Source organism: Notothenia coriiceps, unplaced genomic scaffold, assembly GCF_000735185.1.
Source record: "Notothenia coriiceps isolate Sejong01 unplaced genomic scaffold, NC01 NC01_scaffold00005746, whole genome shotgun sequence".
In the NCBI taxonomy this organism is placed as follows: Eukaryota; Metazoa; Chordata; class Actinopteri; order Perciformes; family Nototheniidae; genus Notothenia; species Notothenia coriiceps.
In genome coordinates this window covers 23,810-38,917 of record NW_011338447.1, presented here as the reverse complement: position 1 = coordinate 38,917, position 15,108 = coordinate 23,810, and the positions used below count along the sequence as shown (strand labels likewise).

At 39.6% G+C, this 15,108-nt stretch overlaps 1 protein-coding gene across 1 annotated transcript; it reads right to left on the bottom strand.

The window, feature by feature from the left end:
- Nucleotides 1-3,259: 3,259 nt before the first annotated feature.
- Nucleotides 3,260-13,834, bottom strand: wacb (WW domain containing adaptor with coiled-coil b; the record flags this gene model as incomplete). Its single annotated transcript, XM_010768425.1, has 8 exons — nt 13,501-13,834; nt 13,019-13,052; nt 12,216-12,405; nt 10,627-10,718; nt 7,446-7,561; nt 5,652-5,749; nt 4,678-4,962; nt 3,260-3,376 (listed from the first exon to the last, which is right to left on the bottom strand). Coding segments are annotated over exons 1-8 (973 nt in total), but the record flags the coding sequence as incomplete, so codon positions are not given.
- Between the last annotated feature and the right edge of the window lie 1,274 nt (nt 13,835-15,108).

Here is a 15,108-nt window from a genome sequence, read left to right as displayed (position 1 = left end):
CGTCCACTTCCTTCTTCACACGAATCGTAGGGTGCTGTGTCGATAGAAACGAGCTGAATTTGTGTGAGTAGATGCGATTGGAGATTGCTGTATCGATTAAGAAACGATTAAGTTGTCGATCTAGTTCGGGTGTGGGACTGTGTTACTTGTGTGTTGGTTTTTGTGGTGTAGTTGTGTGCGTTGTGGAGCGCGCGAACCAGACACGAGCCGGAAACGACATGGATTCTGTCTATAGCATGTTGGTCACGTGAAACATCCTAACAGGCAACAATTAATCATTAAGATGGCGTTATAGTGATCATATAAAAGGAAGACAGTTCTAATGTTTATAAAGCCACTGGTAGATAGTAGTGAAGAACTAACACATGCAAGAGACAATGGTAACAAGTAAATTAACTTTGTATTTTATACAAAAAAAAAACCATGATGAATTTTTCAAACGGGATCTAAATTTACTAACAGCGCGGGGCTCAGGTCTCGAACTAAGTTAACATGTGTGCTCAGTCCTCAGTCCATAGAACATTAATGTAAGATGAAAACACGATTAATAATTCCACATCGAAAATGGAACATATCAATGTTTTATAACAAACTCACATTATATGAAAGTTCGATGTCTTAACTTATTCAACAAAACTCTGACAAGTACAAGAATTGCTGATACCACATGAGGTAGGGTTTCAGACCTACTAAAAGACCAATAAATATTAGGAATCAAACAACCAGTCAGCTCCCCTTTCGCATGACTACTAACCATTACGCCATATACGGATGATTAGATCTCCAGGACGGAAGTCGAGGACCTGTCATGACAGCAGCTTTGAAATGGTGTGAGACTGGCTACGCATATCGAACATATATCACCTTTTACGGTTTGTGAAAAACCATCAATACAACTCGTCCATGATAAGGCAACCCAGGGGCTACCAAGAGACCCAAAGCTTAAAAAAACAGATACAGCAATCGAAGACACCTATCCACCGTCGCCATATAAATGCCATAACCACCGATTAACATGGAATTGTTAAGCGAGCCTTTTTCAAGCTAAGAGGTTGTGACGCACAATCGATAGGGAAAGGGGATCGCTCCGACGGTCATACCCGGGCCATAGAAAACATTTGCCTTTACATGCTAAACTCTTATTGCACATTGGTAACGACATTGCCACATCGAGACGGGTAAGTTTAAACACACCATCGGTGCGTTTTTCCCCATCCCTCAGTGTGGGTTCGCTGCAGTGTAGCAGCCGCGGTGGTAAACTGCCCCGCCCCACTCACAGACACAGACGGGGCGAGAGAGATCTCGTCTGATCGAAAATAATCATAGACGCAATTTGTTTGCTTTTTGCACTGTTAGAAACAGTTGGTGAACTAAGATGCGATATAATGTTTTGTAGCATAAACATGACATATTTTTAAATGTCTCCAGTACGATAAAAAGACCAATAACGTTGGAGCTTACGGCGGTAAAACACACGTGATGACCGTCACGCAACGTGATCGACGACGAATTAGTTGGCAACTAATTTGGTAACGATTACGTAAATTCGGACTAAAGGCGCACCTGAATATAGAGCCGCAGCAGCTAAATTGAATGATGTGTACATATATAAGACCGCACTGGACTATAAGCGCAGGTGTTTTAATGTTAATTACCATATGTAAGGGTTCGTGCACAGAGGGGATTGTCGGGAAAGAGATGGCTGTTTGAGGAAGCTCCCATTTATTAACATTTCAACAAACAAGTTGCATATTTGCATAACGTATTCAAGTGTTATCATTTAGTGCAATAGTAGCTACAGAACATGTACTGTGCTGTGTAAACTGTACTGTATCACATAGCGTTTCAGACACACAAACTTTTCAACTTTCAAACTTAAACGGTGCGCTCCCAGCGCACGTACCGGCAGTGATCTACAGCAGTGGTTTTCAACCAGTGGTACGGGGACAAACTGTCTCGCTCTCGTAATGTCTGTCTGTCTTGCTCTCGTTCTGTCTCTCGTACCACTCTCGGTTCCACTTTTACTTTTGCGCGCTACCTGTCTCACTCTTTTCCGGCCTCCAGCTTTTCCTGCTGGAGCCCGCCGCTTAAAGGTGGGGGGCGCGGAGCGGCCATAGAGCCCATAGAGTTAAAGGTGGTGGACTGTAACCTGTAAAATCCATAGATTTAGGAGGTCCCCTAGTGGCCGTTAGCAGTAAAAATCTATAGATTAGCCGCACCGTTATATAAACCGCAGCGTCGAAAAATGGGAAAAAAGGCGCGGCTTATAGACCGAAAATTACGGTAAGTTGATTAGTTGTTGCACCCCTAATCACAATAGATCCCTTGACAAAAAGCAAAGCGATTTTCCTATTGAATTTCGTATTTTTCAGAAAATAAGCTGTCTCTCTCACATTCATGATACTTAACACGTTTTGTTTAGCAGGATATCCAATATAGTATCACCACTTTGTGATTTTTTTAAGTGTAAATGCAATTGGCAAAAATAAAAAGCTAATGTCATGCTATAAACAAACTACATCATGGTTGCATGGCGGACTCGTGTCGACCTGAAGATGTTTTGTAGTTTATTCGGCCCCTTTGAGCATGCGTCGTTTTTAATGACACATAGAAGCATCGGACAATCACCAGTGGGGTAATTACTGACGTATTTGATGTCTAAGTTTTTATCTTATTTCAGGCATCAAACCAAAAATAAAACTCAAGAAAAGGGAACCAAAAGTGGTGAAATGCGAACTCCAGGTCTCATTCGTGAACCACTCTAAGGGCTAATGCAATATCAAAATCACAGAAAGCCCAATATTTAAAAATGTAAAATGTTATTCTGGATCAAGTATTGTGGTGCTGAGAGATATGGCTGCAAAATATCTTTATACAGACTTCATTAAAATACTTATTTCAGTTGAGTACAGAACTCCATCTATACGAGTACACCATGATTAGATTTCATTTATTTTTAAAAGGAAATGTGCGCACCAATAGGATAATACAAAAATGCCTCTGTCAAATGTTACTGCCACACTTGTTGCATTGCTCTGCAGGCGGTTCATGCAAATATATTAGAGGACATGTTTTTTAGACAGCTATTAATCAATCTGAACATCCCTTAAACGATCCACGCTGTTACCTTGCATTAAAGAAATGCAGAATTGAATTAACTGAAGGTCAAAAACAAATTGTTTCTTAAAGAAAAACAGACAGGGTCACTTCAAAAAGTACAATATTAAATAAGGACATAAGTATGGGTGGAAAAGCATACCTTGGTTGGAGTGCTGAGCGGCGGACAGCAGAGCAGTGATGTTGAAAGCCGGTCCAGCAGTGAGGAGCTTATGAAGCACAGACCGCAAGGAAGCTTGGGTAACGGCAGCTGCCAAGACTGGAGGGAGGAAAGAGTGGACACACACACAATCACACACACAGGTGAGCGAGCTAGGACGTGCAACAGGTATGTGCAAAAACACGCACAGTAATCAGAAAAAAGTAGTTCCTGATTATTTTTCAGCATATGATTGTTGATGATGTTTATAGAATAAAGTAAAACATTTTCATTTTACTCAAACCCATACCGATAAATAGTAAAAACCAGAGAGATCTGGTAATGCCATGGTGGCCTCTTAACTTTCTCAAAAGCTGTATATTGTCAGGTGTCATTTGTCTGCACCATAGTGGCTCGATAATAAGACATGCTTTGATTTTTTTCCACACCGTTTCCTCAAAAAGTAGTCCTCACCCTTTAGGTATTACCTCTCTAAAAATCAGACATAACAATATCTTCCCCAGCAGTTAGCATTGAGAAACTCCCTCTGGAGGGAACTTTGGGTGTTTAGCCTTTCCAGACCATTCACACAAACTAGAACACATTACAGGAAAGGGAAAACCCCCAACAGCATAATAAGGCCTCTTTAACCTCGCCAAAAAAACAAGATTCCCGCCTTGGCAGCAAAACAGTTACCTGTGCATTTGGGGAACTTATGCATTATCCTTCCGTAAACCAGGGAAAGGGTAATGGCAGCAAGAAAACCTGGTTTTAAAGGACCAAGACGCTGGGATCAGAGAATATCTCTCCTACCTTTTTTGTCTTTCCACCATTTTCTCATATGCTTTGGAAACTCTTAAGCCTCTTAAATATCCTCCTCCCTTCTCCTAAAATGTTTGACCTTTAGAGCTTTATTTAGTGCTTGGACGCTGTGTGAATAAATGTTATCTTTACCAGGAGATAGTCTTAACTTTAACGGGACAATTCTCAGAAAACTTTTTTTTTTTTTTTAAATCTGACATTTGTTAGGAGGAGCAACTTTTCTAACACGGTAGATTTAAATCCTAAACAATGTAGCCCCTCAGTGGCCACAACAATTGATGAAAGGTTGCTAAATGTATCAACCATGTATATATTCTTTTAATCATTTTATAGACAAAGCAAAGGGGAATTTCTCTGAGTGTGTGTGCTCTTAAGATAGGCTGGGCTAACGTAAGACTAAATAAAAAAAAACAGCCTGTGTAGGCGCAGGTGTTTAACTGTTGTGAACAGGCTGGTATTCTAATATAATACAACCTCAACTTTTCCAAATACAATCAAAACAAGTCTTAAATATGGTCCAGTGCAGATCAAGGGGAACATTTCACCCTCTGGAAGACAGCCATGTGAAAGTGACGTGTTGTGTTTCTGTTGCGCCTCACCCTCGTTGAGTTTGGCCATGTCCATGTTGCCGTTGTTCATCTGCAGAGTGGCCTGCAGCGCAGGCAGCAGCTGGTGGAGGAGGGCGGGGTCCTGCAGCAGCGCCGGGGAGGGGGACTGGACAGACGGAGGCACCTGGCCCGAGGAGGAGGAAGAGGAGGTGGAGGAGGACATGGCGGAGGGGGTGGAGCCTAAAGCACCAGGAGCAGAGTTCAGGCTCTGAGAAGAAGAGGAAGAGGAGGAATGGCCGGAGTTGGACGCTGTGGACTGGTCCCCTGATGTGGCCTCTGTGAGGGAGAGCAGAGGAATACTTAACACGAGATTTGACGAGGTAAACCGAGACGATGTGCGGACCAGAGAAGTAAATGAAAAAAATTAAGATATTATGAATAAGTCTCTTTTATTTCACTTTTTTATTGTACATTTATTGTAACTATTGTTATGTGTGTGTACACACACTTTCTATTATACACTTTTTTTTTTTTTTTTTTAAATGTGGAAACTGTCACAAAACCCAATTTCATAAAACGTCATAATTATTTCCACTATGAGATTTTTTATTTTTAGACGATCACCGACTCAGTGGTTCAAGACAACAGAAACAAATACAAAAATGGTCATTATTTTCAGAAAAATGTAAAAGACAACACTTTTACAATATCAAAAATCAAACATGAAAAATCTCATATCATGATATTAATTCAATATGAATATAATAAACATCCCTATTTTGCCTATAAACTTATTCAAGTTCAATAAACGCATATTTCGGATATTTATAAAGTGATAGTTCAAATATTCTTCATTTTGTCAGATGACATTGAAATATTTCAGGATGTGGACCAGCAACAGGATTTCTAAAGCAAACTCTGAACTACCTACAATGATGATGATGATGATGATGATGATGATGATGATGATGATGATGATCGTGTAAAAAACAAATAGCTTTGTTTTATGAATCTGTTTAACTTACTTGTTGAGGCTTTGTCCTGCAAGGCCTCTTGTCTGTAGTCCATGTCCCGGGGGAAACTGTTCGCCGGCATCTTGACTGGGTCTTTCTGCCGTTGTTCCCTGAAGCAGATTAAGCAGAAAGTGACAATTTGCAGGCTGCAGTTAGACTCTGAACCCTAAGCTAATGATATCCTGAGAAGACCTGTGTGCTGCGTGATCTGTGAGGGAGTCACTAATGACGTAGTAAAGAAAGCATCTTATCCAGTAAAGTTCATCAGGAAAATATGTACTTAAATGTGGGTGATTTCTTATTAAAAGCTTGAAAGTTTAATACAACCTAAAATAAGCGTTGTTTAGGGACTTATGTAAAATAATTGCCAATAATACCCAGGGTGGTTTTTAGTTATATTACCCATCAGGAGGGAGTTCCATTTTTCCTTTACTTATTTCAAAGTTTGAAGTAGGTGATCTATATGCGTGTGATTTGTTTTGTTGGCTGTGCATTATGATATCTAAAACTCAAGATATAATGAAGAATATTTCCTAAAAGTAGACAGTACTGTTTTACTAGTTCAGCTTTATAGAGTAGTGCAGGAATGAGTGCTTAGCCTGAAAATGGGTTCGCATTTTAGCACTTCTGGGCTCCTATTTAAAAGCTACTTTTTGGACATGTTTTAGCTAGATTCCCAAAATAAAGTCTGTGGGTAATACAAGCTTACGATATTTCAAGTTTGTATAACGACATAAAATGCGTCAGTAAACACCACACCTGTGAACATTTGAAGCTTTCACACATCTTGAAAAATGGCAGTTGCTAACAAGTGACTAAATAAGACTACTAAACGTCATCACGCCGAAGATTAGCTGCCTTTAGCTTACAGTGTGTTGACGCATAGTCATGTGACCATTATGTAGCTTGTTTATAGCCTTAATATTAGCCTGTTACTCCACCGATTGCATTTACGCTTCAACTATTATAAAAGTGCCGTAAATATGTGGAATCATAAACGTATTTGCCACACATCTTATTTTCTACAATGGAAAAATCCAGTTGCTATTTCCAAGTCAGCCTACAGCTAAATGACTTACTCCATTTTAAGTTTTGCTAGCAATTTATAACCTATTACATTTCTAAAGTAACCTGCCTAACGCTGCATGACTTGGCCTTAGAATGAGATTCTTGATTAGCAATTCATGTCAATGATCTTGAGAAAGTCATCCACGCCTTCATGTCGTCCGTCTTGACTACTGCAACTCCCTATATACTGGGACCTGTCAGTCATCCCTGTCTCGCCTTCAACTGGTCCAGAACCCAGGCCAGGCTCCTCACAGGTACCCGGAAGAGGGACCATACAACCCCAATTCTGTCCTCTCTCTCCACTGGCTGCCAGTGCGCTTCAGAATTGATTTCAAACTAGTCCTATTTGGGTATAAAGCCCTAAATGGGCGGGAACCCTCCCATGTTGCAGACCTCCCAATCCTGTTTTCTAGCTCCAGGCCCCTCAGGTGGGCTAACCTGGAGCTCCTGGGTGTCCCACACTCCAAACGTAAACTCAGGGTCAACCATGCGTTTTCTATTGCAGCCCTGACAGTGGAACAGCATCCCCCTCCCTATCAGATTAGCCCCCTCCATTGACTGCTTTAAAACATACTTTTATTCTCTAGCGTTTGACTCCTTATGTGGCTGATAGTGTCTATGCCTATGTATTTGTGTACTTTGGTCAATGTGGGTTGTTTATAAATGAGCCGATTGATTGATGTTTAAAAAAAAAAAAAAAGGTACGCATTGTAACATTTCAATTTAAAAAGGACTTGCCTCTCCAGCAGGTCCTTGGGCTTCTCCCACTGGGAGACCTCAGTTCTACAGTTGTAGTAGTACTTCTTCCCAGAGGAGCTGATGTGTTCTGTCCAGTCATCTGACGGCTCCTGGTGCTGAGAACACAACACATGAGACGTTAATAGGGGTTATTGTGAAAAGTTAAAGAGCACTACAGAAAACCTCCTTAAAGTAGTAAATAAATAATGACATTTCCAAGAGGTATATAATCCAGTGTTTCCCCTACCATTGTCTTGGCGGGGCGCTGCGCCCTGCCAACGGAGCCCCCGCGCCCCGTTTGAAATTCGAGTTGTTTTTTTAAATAAAAAATATATATAGCACCAAATTGCAACTGAAGTAATCTATCTACGGTCACTTTTCACATTGAACATGTGCTCTTTTATTAAATAAACTAAACGCCTATGTTATTTATCCAATGTATGCATGTTTCAGTGTCCACTGCTTTGCGTATTCACATTCTCCCTCCGCTCTGTTTCTGACGGGCGGGGCTCCACACACACACACACACACACACACACACACACACACACACACACACACACACACACACACACACACACACACACACACACACACACACACACACACACACACACACACACACACAAGAGCGGAGGAAAGGAGGAGAACAACAAAGTGTAAAAAAGTCAAACAAATCTGCATTAATGCGCCGCGCTCTGCTGTCTGCTTGTTTGTGTGTGTGTCCCCCCAGTTTCAAATTAGTTTATTATTATTTTTTAACATCAAGCCGTTATCGTCACGGGAGAAGGACACACACAGCCTGCCCAGGGGCACACGCGCAAACGCGACAACGAACTTAGCGGTACCGCAGTTTTGAACTACAGTATTGAATTTGACAGAAAACAACAATGAAACGCCAGCTGAAGAATAGTCTAATGAGTTGGGTGAAAAAAAAGACAGGAGATGTGAGTTGGTTTATTCAGTAAATTAGCTCAGGATAATTGGATGTTCTGTCTACACCTGTTGATGTGAGGCTAATGCAGGATTTGCTAGCTTGATGCTACCGGCATTTAGCGGCAGTGACTCAACAAATTGCCTCTTAAAATGTATTGTCAGCAATGTATGATAAGCAGACTGCTTGTTTAATGTTAGACTCGCACCAATAGCTCAATATCATCAGAACACGATTGCTTTCATATCAGAGATCAGATGAGGTGGAGCTGCCTCCAGCAATAGAGGATGAGGCAGAGAGAAGCAGCAGCAGCAGCACAGGGTTGCAGCAGGTATGTTATATGCTGTAGTCAGGTGATTTAAATGTATCAATGAAAGGAAGGCTACATGATAAGAAGGTAATACATTTTGAATAAAAGTAATACAGTACAGTGTAACACTGTACTGTATTGCTTTTTAATGTACAAATACTTTGTTACTGTACGATATCAATAACAATAATCCACAGCTCCTCTCTCTGCTCCAGAGGATAAAAACATTTCAAAATTCAAAACAAAGCACCCTGCCAAGACAGTAAACCTAGGGGAAACACTGTAAATCATAATACAAGGAAGCTAATGGCCTTTAGCAACAACACTGATAGGAACACTATGCTCCCCTAAAGATAGTAGTATTTAAAAAAAAAAAAAAAAGATTACAACCGAACGGGGGAAAAACTGTCCTTGCGTATGACTGTTCATCTGACTGTAAAGACTCCCAAGTTTCTGTTTTAAAAAAAAGAGTAATCATCCATGTACTCTGGCAGGCATCTCTTGCTTTTCACCCTCAATATCGATTAGCTTTTAAGTATGGATGGCAGCTAGTAATATAAATAACCATGGTCATGTTTACGCAAACAGTTCCGGTCATGGTGACAATTCAAGGGAGAGAATATACTTAGCATCATCCTGTTGTTACCATTTAAATTGCATCAAATTCAAAACGGACTAATTTTTGTAGAGGCCACAACAATACATTATTTGAAAAAACAAAAAGGGGTTAGCTGACCTAAACTAAGATAAAAATGCACAATTACTCTAGATTATAGCGGTAATGGTATTACAGGATGTCATTTGACACTTACTACTGCAACAACAAAAGGCTTTAAAATGCTATAATTTGCAGAAAATAAACAATAATAAAGAAATAATGTATGTTCTGGGCCCGGAAATCTCAGCACAGAAAGGCATAATTATCAGTGTGCATATATTAGCAAAACGTAATCTATAATAACTTAGTCTTGCTAAATCTAAGCTGAAAAGCACCTCTGTCTCTTCCTGTGTGGATTTCCTTTCGTCTCATCTGTCTATCTTATGACTGAAGCATAAAGGTGAACACATGAAGAAAAGCTAGCCTTTTTGCAACACATGTGTCACTTAGTTGTAGAAGTCATGCTGTGTATACATATGCACCACTCCCTCCTGTCTACTTCAAAATGACAACAAATAACAGTGAACACAACTATTGGTTTTGCAGACTAGCCATCGAACAGCATGAAGATTCTATGTCACATTATCCCTGTCTAACTGGTTTGCGATATTATCCCGTTAATCATCAAACTATGCTTCTTTATATGATTCCTAAAATGGCACTTGAATCTAATTGTATTTAAGAATCAAATAGTTTTTGCATCACAGATAGGATTTATCTTTTTAAGTGAACAGCGTTTGGAGTGAAAAACAAAGACTTGACCTATTTTAATGACCCCAAAGAATAGTCCACCTACATAAATAAAAGTAATTCAAAACTAAATCAATATTGTGAGTCTGTTCTTACATGATTACTCCTACTATGCATTTTTTCGAGATTAAGGCTCTTTCTTCACTTATCCAGCATGATAGTGAGCTTTTTAAATAATATTCATGATTATCCTTGTCACCTACATTTGTATTGCTATCTGCAAAATAAATCCTACATCATCTTATCTCTGTCCTAGGAAACGTCAAATATTTAGTATCCGGTCTTACTGCTCAGTAAAAAACAATGACGAAGTGAGATGTATGATGAGATTTCCTAAATGTCTTAACAAAGACAAGCCTGTAACATGAATATAAAGTTATAATCATGCATTGTTTTGGAGAGAGAACTGTCTGCACAGAAAGATGCCTCTATATAATGTCCTGCATACCATGTTTCCCAGTGGCGTGACAGTTATTTCTACAGGAAATGCTGAGGGCATATCATCAGATAACAGCGGACAACGTCTTACCCTGTCTGCAGGCTTGCTCTGAGTCGCATGCGAGTCGGAGGCATGGTGGGAGCTGTTGTTGTGAGAGTTCTCCTGAGGAGAGCCGCTGGTCCCTGCAACAGAGACATTCATCAAGTCACAGAAAATACACAGTGTTCTGCAGAGGACTGAGACTTAGTGCAGCTGAGTGAAACGCTTTGTTAGGTTGTGTTTGCAGTGTTCACATTGAGCAGTGATAGCTGTATTGTGATCTGATGGTTAACTAATCTTAAAGTGCACCTATCATGCTATCTTTAGGCAATAGCATAGATCTCAAATATATAAAAATATATAAAAAACATGTCTATGAAGTGTTTTGCTCAAAATACCAAACAGATCACCCATTATTTCACTTCCTGTTTCAAAAGTGCTGATTTTGGGTATAAAGCTTTAAAAAATAAAAAGTCTAAACTAAATACTACGGTGATGAAACGCCATATCATGGATTATTTCTGAAACAGTATGGAGCTCAAAGGCTTTCTCTCTTGCCGGTTATACCACAAGGTGAGTTCCTTTTTATTTCCTGCTTCTTCACACGAGCTCTGTGCAGTCCAGGTTAGCTCTGAGTGTTAGCAATGCTAATGTAAACATGCACCGACCATATTACGTCCAAAACAGTCGGGCATTGTTTCTGATAGCAACGTTTCTGATAGGGCCATGGGTCCACATTTCCAATATTACGTCATATCGGACGCAAATCTCGATCAGCTCCGTTGTCGCCCAGTCTTTAGAGATTTGGGTACGGAGGACAGGAGAGAGGGTTTTATTTCCTGACGCTGCGTGAGTTCCCTGACACACCAGGGACACATATTTATGTATAAAACACATCAAAAAGTGCATTTTTCATGATAGGTCCCCTTTAAAATGTAAGAAAGTCTTAATTTCCCTCGAAAAGAAGGCAAGAAGATATCAACATTTTAAAAAACATATTAAGCAAATTGCTTTTTTTAAAGAAGACCCATTATGTGTTTGAGTTTTTCCTGTCCTGTAGTGAATTATATAGATTTTTGAGCATGTAAATGGTCTGCAAAGGCTAAAATATCATATTTCGTGCCAGGGGGAGTTTCTCTACCCTGCCTGAAAAGCCTAATTTGGAGTCCTTTGTTTACCTCACATCACACTTGTGCTTCTATTGGCTAGCGCTCAAACACATTGTGCGTCATAGGCTAAGGGGGGGGGGCATCTCTAAGCGGTTTACCAATCAGAGCAGACTGGGCTCTGGTTTCAGACAGAGGGTGAAAAGAGGTGCAGCAGCATATTTGACACAATTGAGCATAATATGTACTCTTTAAACAAAAGATTGGCCGAAAATGTCACATTCAGTGCATCGGAGCATATACAAGTTCACAATGTAAGTATAAAACAAAAGTTTAAATGAACAAAGCAAAAGCTAATACTCATCAAAAAACCCTACATAAAATGAACTACAATAAGATAAGTCCTACAACAATCTGATATATTCTATTTGCCGTGCAATAGCTGAAGCAAATTGTTCCCCTTTCCTTTTTGTCTAGAAACCTTTATACATCATACATATATCCACGTGTAAGAATAAAAAAATCCATGCTTACCATTTTTTCCTCTAACCGTGTGAGAGGTTTTTGCCTTGCCATGCCCCGCGCCGTCTCCATGTCTGCTGACAGGACTTTCGTCAGAGCGTCGCAGCATCTTGTAAGGGGGCGTGGGGTCTGATGAGCCATCGCGCACCTTGTCATAGCGGTGAAGGCTGCTGGATTGGCTCTTTGGCTGAGATTTATGGGTCTGGATTGAATAAAGCATGAGAGAAAGGCTTGTTGGGATGTGGATGTGTCATTAGATTGTTAAATACATTTCCAATGTGTGAAATCCACGTCTCTAATAAATATTACAATTTTAGTCTACAGGAGATGTTCTCTGCCTTCGAGCATTTATTTAACGCTACAGGAAGCCAGTATTAGGAAGGTATGTTCAAGGAATACTATGGTGTCAACATGTGTCCTAACTGGACAAGCCTGATGCCATATCAACACAATTTAGAGAGAGAGAAAAAACTCTCCTAAGCTTTGCAAAAACATTACACAAACTACCACAGCAGGACTTCCTATGGAGCGTTTTGTAAGAGCCATGTATATGAATGTAAATACAATCTTAAGTGGTTTATTTTGTTCAAAGCTATTATTAAGTTACATTATAATTGGGAGTTTAACTGGTGTGGTAATTGAGACCCAACTCATGCTTTATACGTGAAAATGTATGTTGAGTTCGATCAGGGTTGATGCATTCACCATATAACTACATGGATATTAATTTACTTTAATGGAAATACTGCACTTTAATTAGTCATGTTAGAGGAAACTGATGACAGTTGACTGTTAACAGATGTCATATGTCATACCTGATAGGATTGTGAATCCCTTCTGTCGTTGCACCTGGGAAAACACACAGAACAAAACATTTTAAAATGTTAGCATTTTAACGGTGTAGTTCGTTTTCTCAATTAGCAACACACTTTCTGGAACATATTAAACGTCAGCTACCGGCTATTGATAGCCGTTAGCAAAGTTAGCTTGATTCGCTACCTTGGAAACAACAGTTTTTTTTGTCAATAGCGGAATGTAACCGATCATTTTTTTTAATGTATTATACATAATGTAGACTATATACGAGAAGTGTATCTGTATCATGTTAGTTAGCTAACATTACGTTTACGATAAGCTTTAGGGAATAACCGGAATCCAAAGCTAATTGCATAAACTGTTAGCTTGTAGCACTGAAAGCTAAAGGCTACAGCCAAAGATAAATAACCGGCTAACAAATGAAATATATGGTAAACCAAAGGACTAACTTTAACTATGTTACAGTGTGTGCTTAAATTACCCATCGCTGACTCTTGCTGGTTTCCTTGCATACATCACCATCAAGGCCGTGGTGATGTGTGTGTGTGTGAGAGGGGGAACCGTGGCCTCCTGTATGTCTGCTCTCACAGTTCTCTTTTCTTCAGCTTCCTGATATCTGGATTTTCTATAACCTACCAAACAGATACCTACAAGCTGTGCATCGGGCACAAGCACTGCATAGTGGGTGGTCTTTATCACAAACCACCCTCAGTGCATCGTCTGGCATATAGTTACGGTATACGCTTAGTTCGGCCGATGTAGTTCAGCGAAAAGCAGCAGAGTCAGGAGGAAACGGAGAAGACGGACTCCTCGGTAATGTTTAGCTAGAGAAAAAGAAGTTCCGCTTCTATATTTCAAAATAAAAGAACTGGCAAATATGCTATTTAAGGAAAGAAAAAAGAGAGAGATGAAGAATACATTGTTAACTTCTTCAAGTGTCATTCAATTCGGCATTTAAAAAGCAAAACAACCCAACATATTAATGGTATCAATAAAGTGTAAACAATGACGGCTGAAACAGTGCAGAACCATAGTGCAGAACACAAGTTATGTATATTCCTAGTGTACTTATGACAGAACATTTTCTCAATGGGACGTACAGTGTGTACACAAACATATAATAATAAGTAAAACTGTACATCCCATTGAGAAATAATGTCATGTTTTTTTATCAAACAGAATTGGCTACCAGAACATATGTATATATTTTTAATGTTTTTGTTAATACATTGAAAACGAAACTCTGTTATCATTCTTGTCAAAGAAAATCGACCTCGTTAACCAAACATTTACCATGTTCTTTCGGTTCTTTCTTACGTATTTATTGCTTTGACCATTTAAAGTTTACGCTCTTGTTTTGAAGTAAGTAACTCCATTTCCGGTATTAGCCTAGCTGTCTCTGGCTAACGTGACGCAGCTATAAACGGAGCTAGTTGTTGCTGTGGACTCCTCCTACGAGTTCACATCTCGTTTGCTGGACATTTTCTGGGACACACCCACGGTCTGTGCTAGTCTGCTCTGTTGTTTCCATCCTCTTGGAGCTACATGAACACTTGACTACCATACACTGTATGTCTAATACTGTGTTCTCCTCCTTGCACTCAGTTGGTGTGGTGTGGATAGTGAGGCACTACATTATACTGAATGAATCTCCGGTCAGTGCACAGATGAGCTACAAATACACCTTTATTTTTGCATGTATCCTATCCACAACACATTTATTTTTGATAAACTCTCTGTTAGCTTCCCCACAGAGAGGTCAATGGTCTTGAAATACACACTGAACATGGTAAGTAGTGCTTTGAATAAAGTGTCCTAAAGACCCCAATGAAAATAATTATAATGAAAGCCCCCCAAAATAGGGTGAATATTTGATATTTTGACATCCATGACCCAAAATCTCCCTTCCTGTGATTGCTAAGGTTGATGCACACACAATTATTATTCCTTTAAAAACAAAAATATGTATATAATTCATTACCAAAGAGAACCATTTGAAATAAAATAGCAAAAACGAACTAAAAGGATGCAAATGCTGACCTAAAAAATAAATGTAATCTTAAATCTGGAAAGTGAACTAGTATGCAAA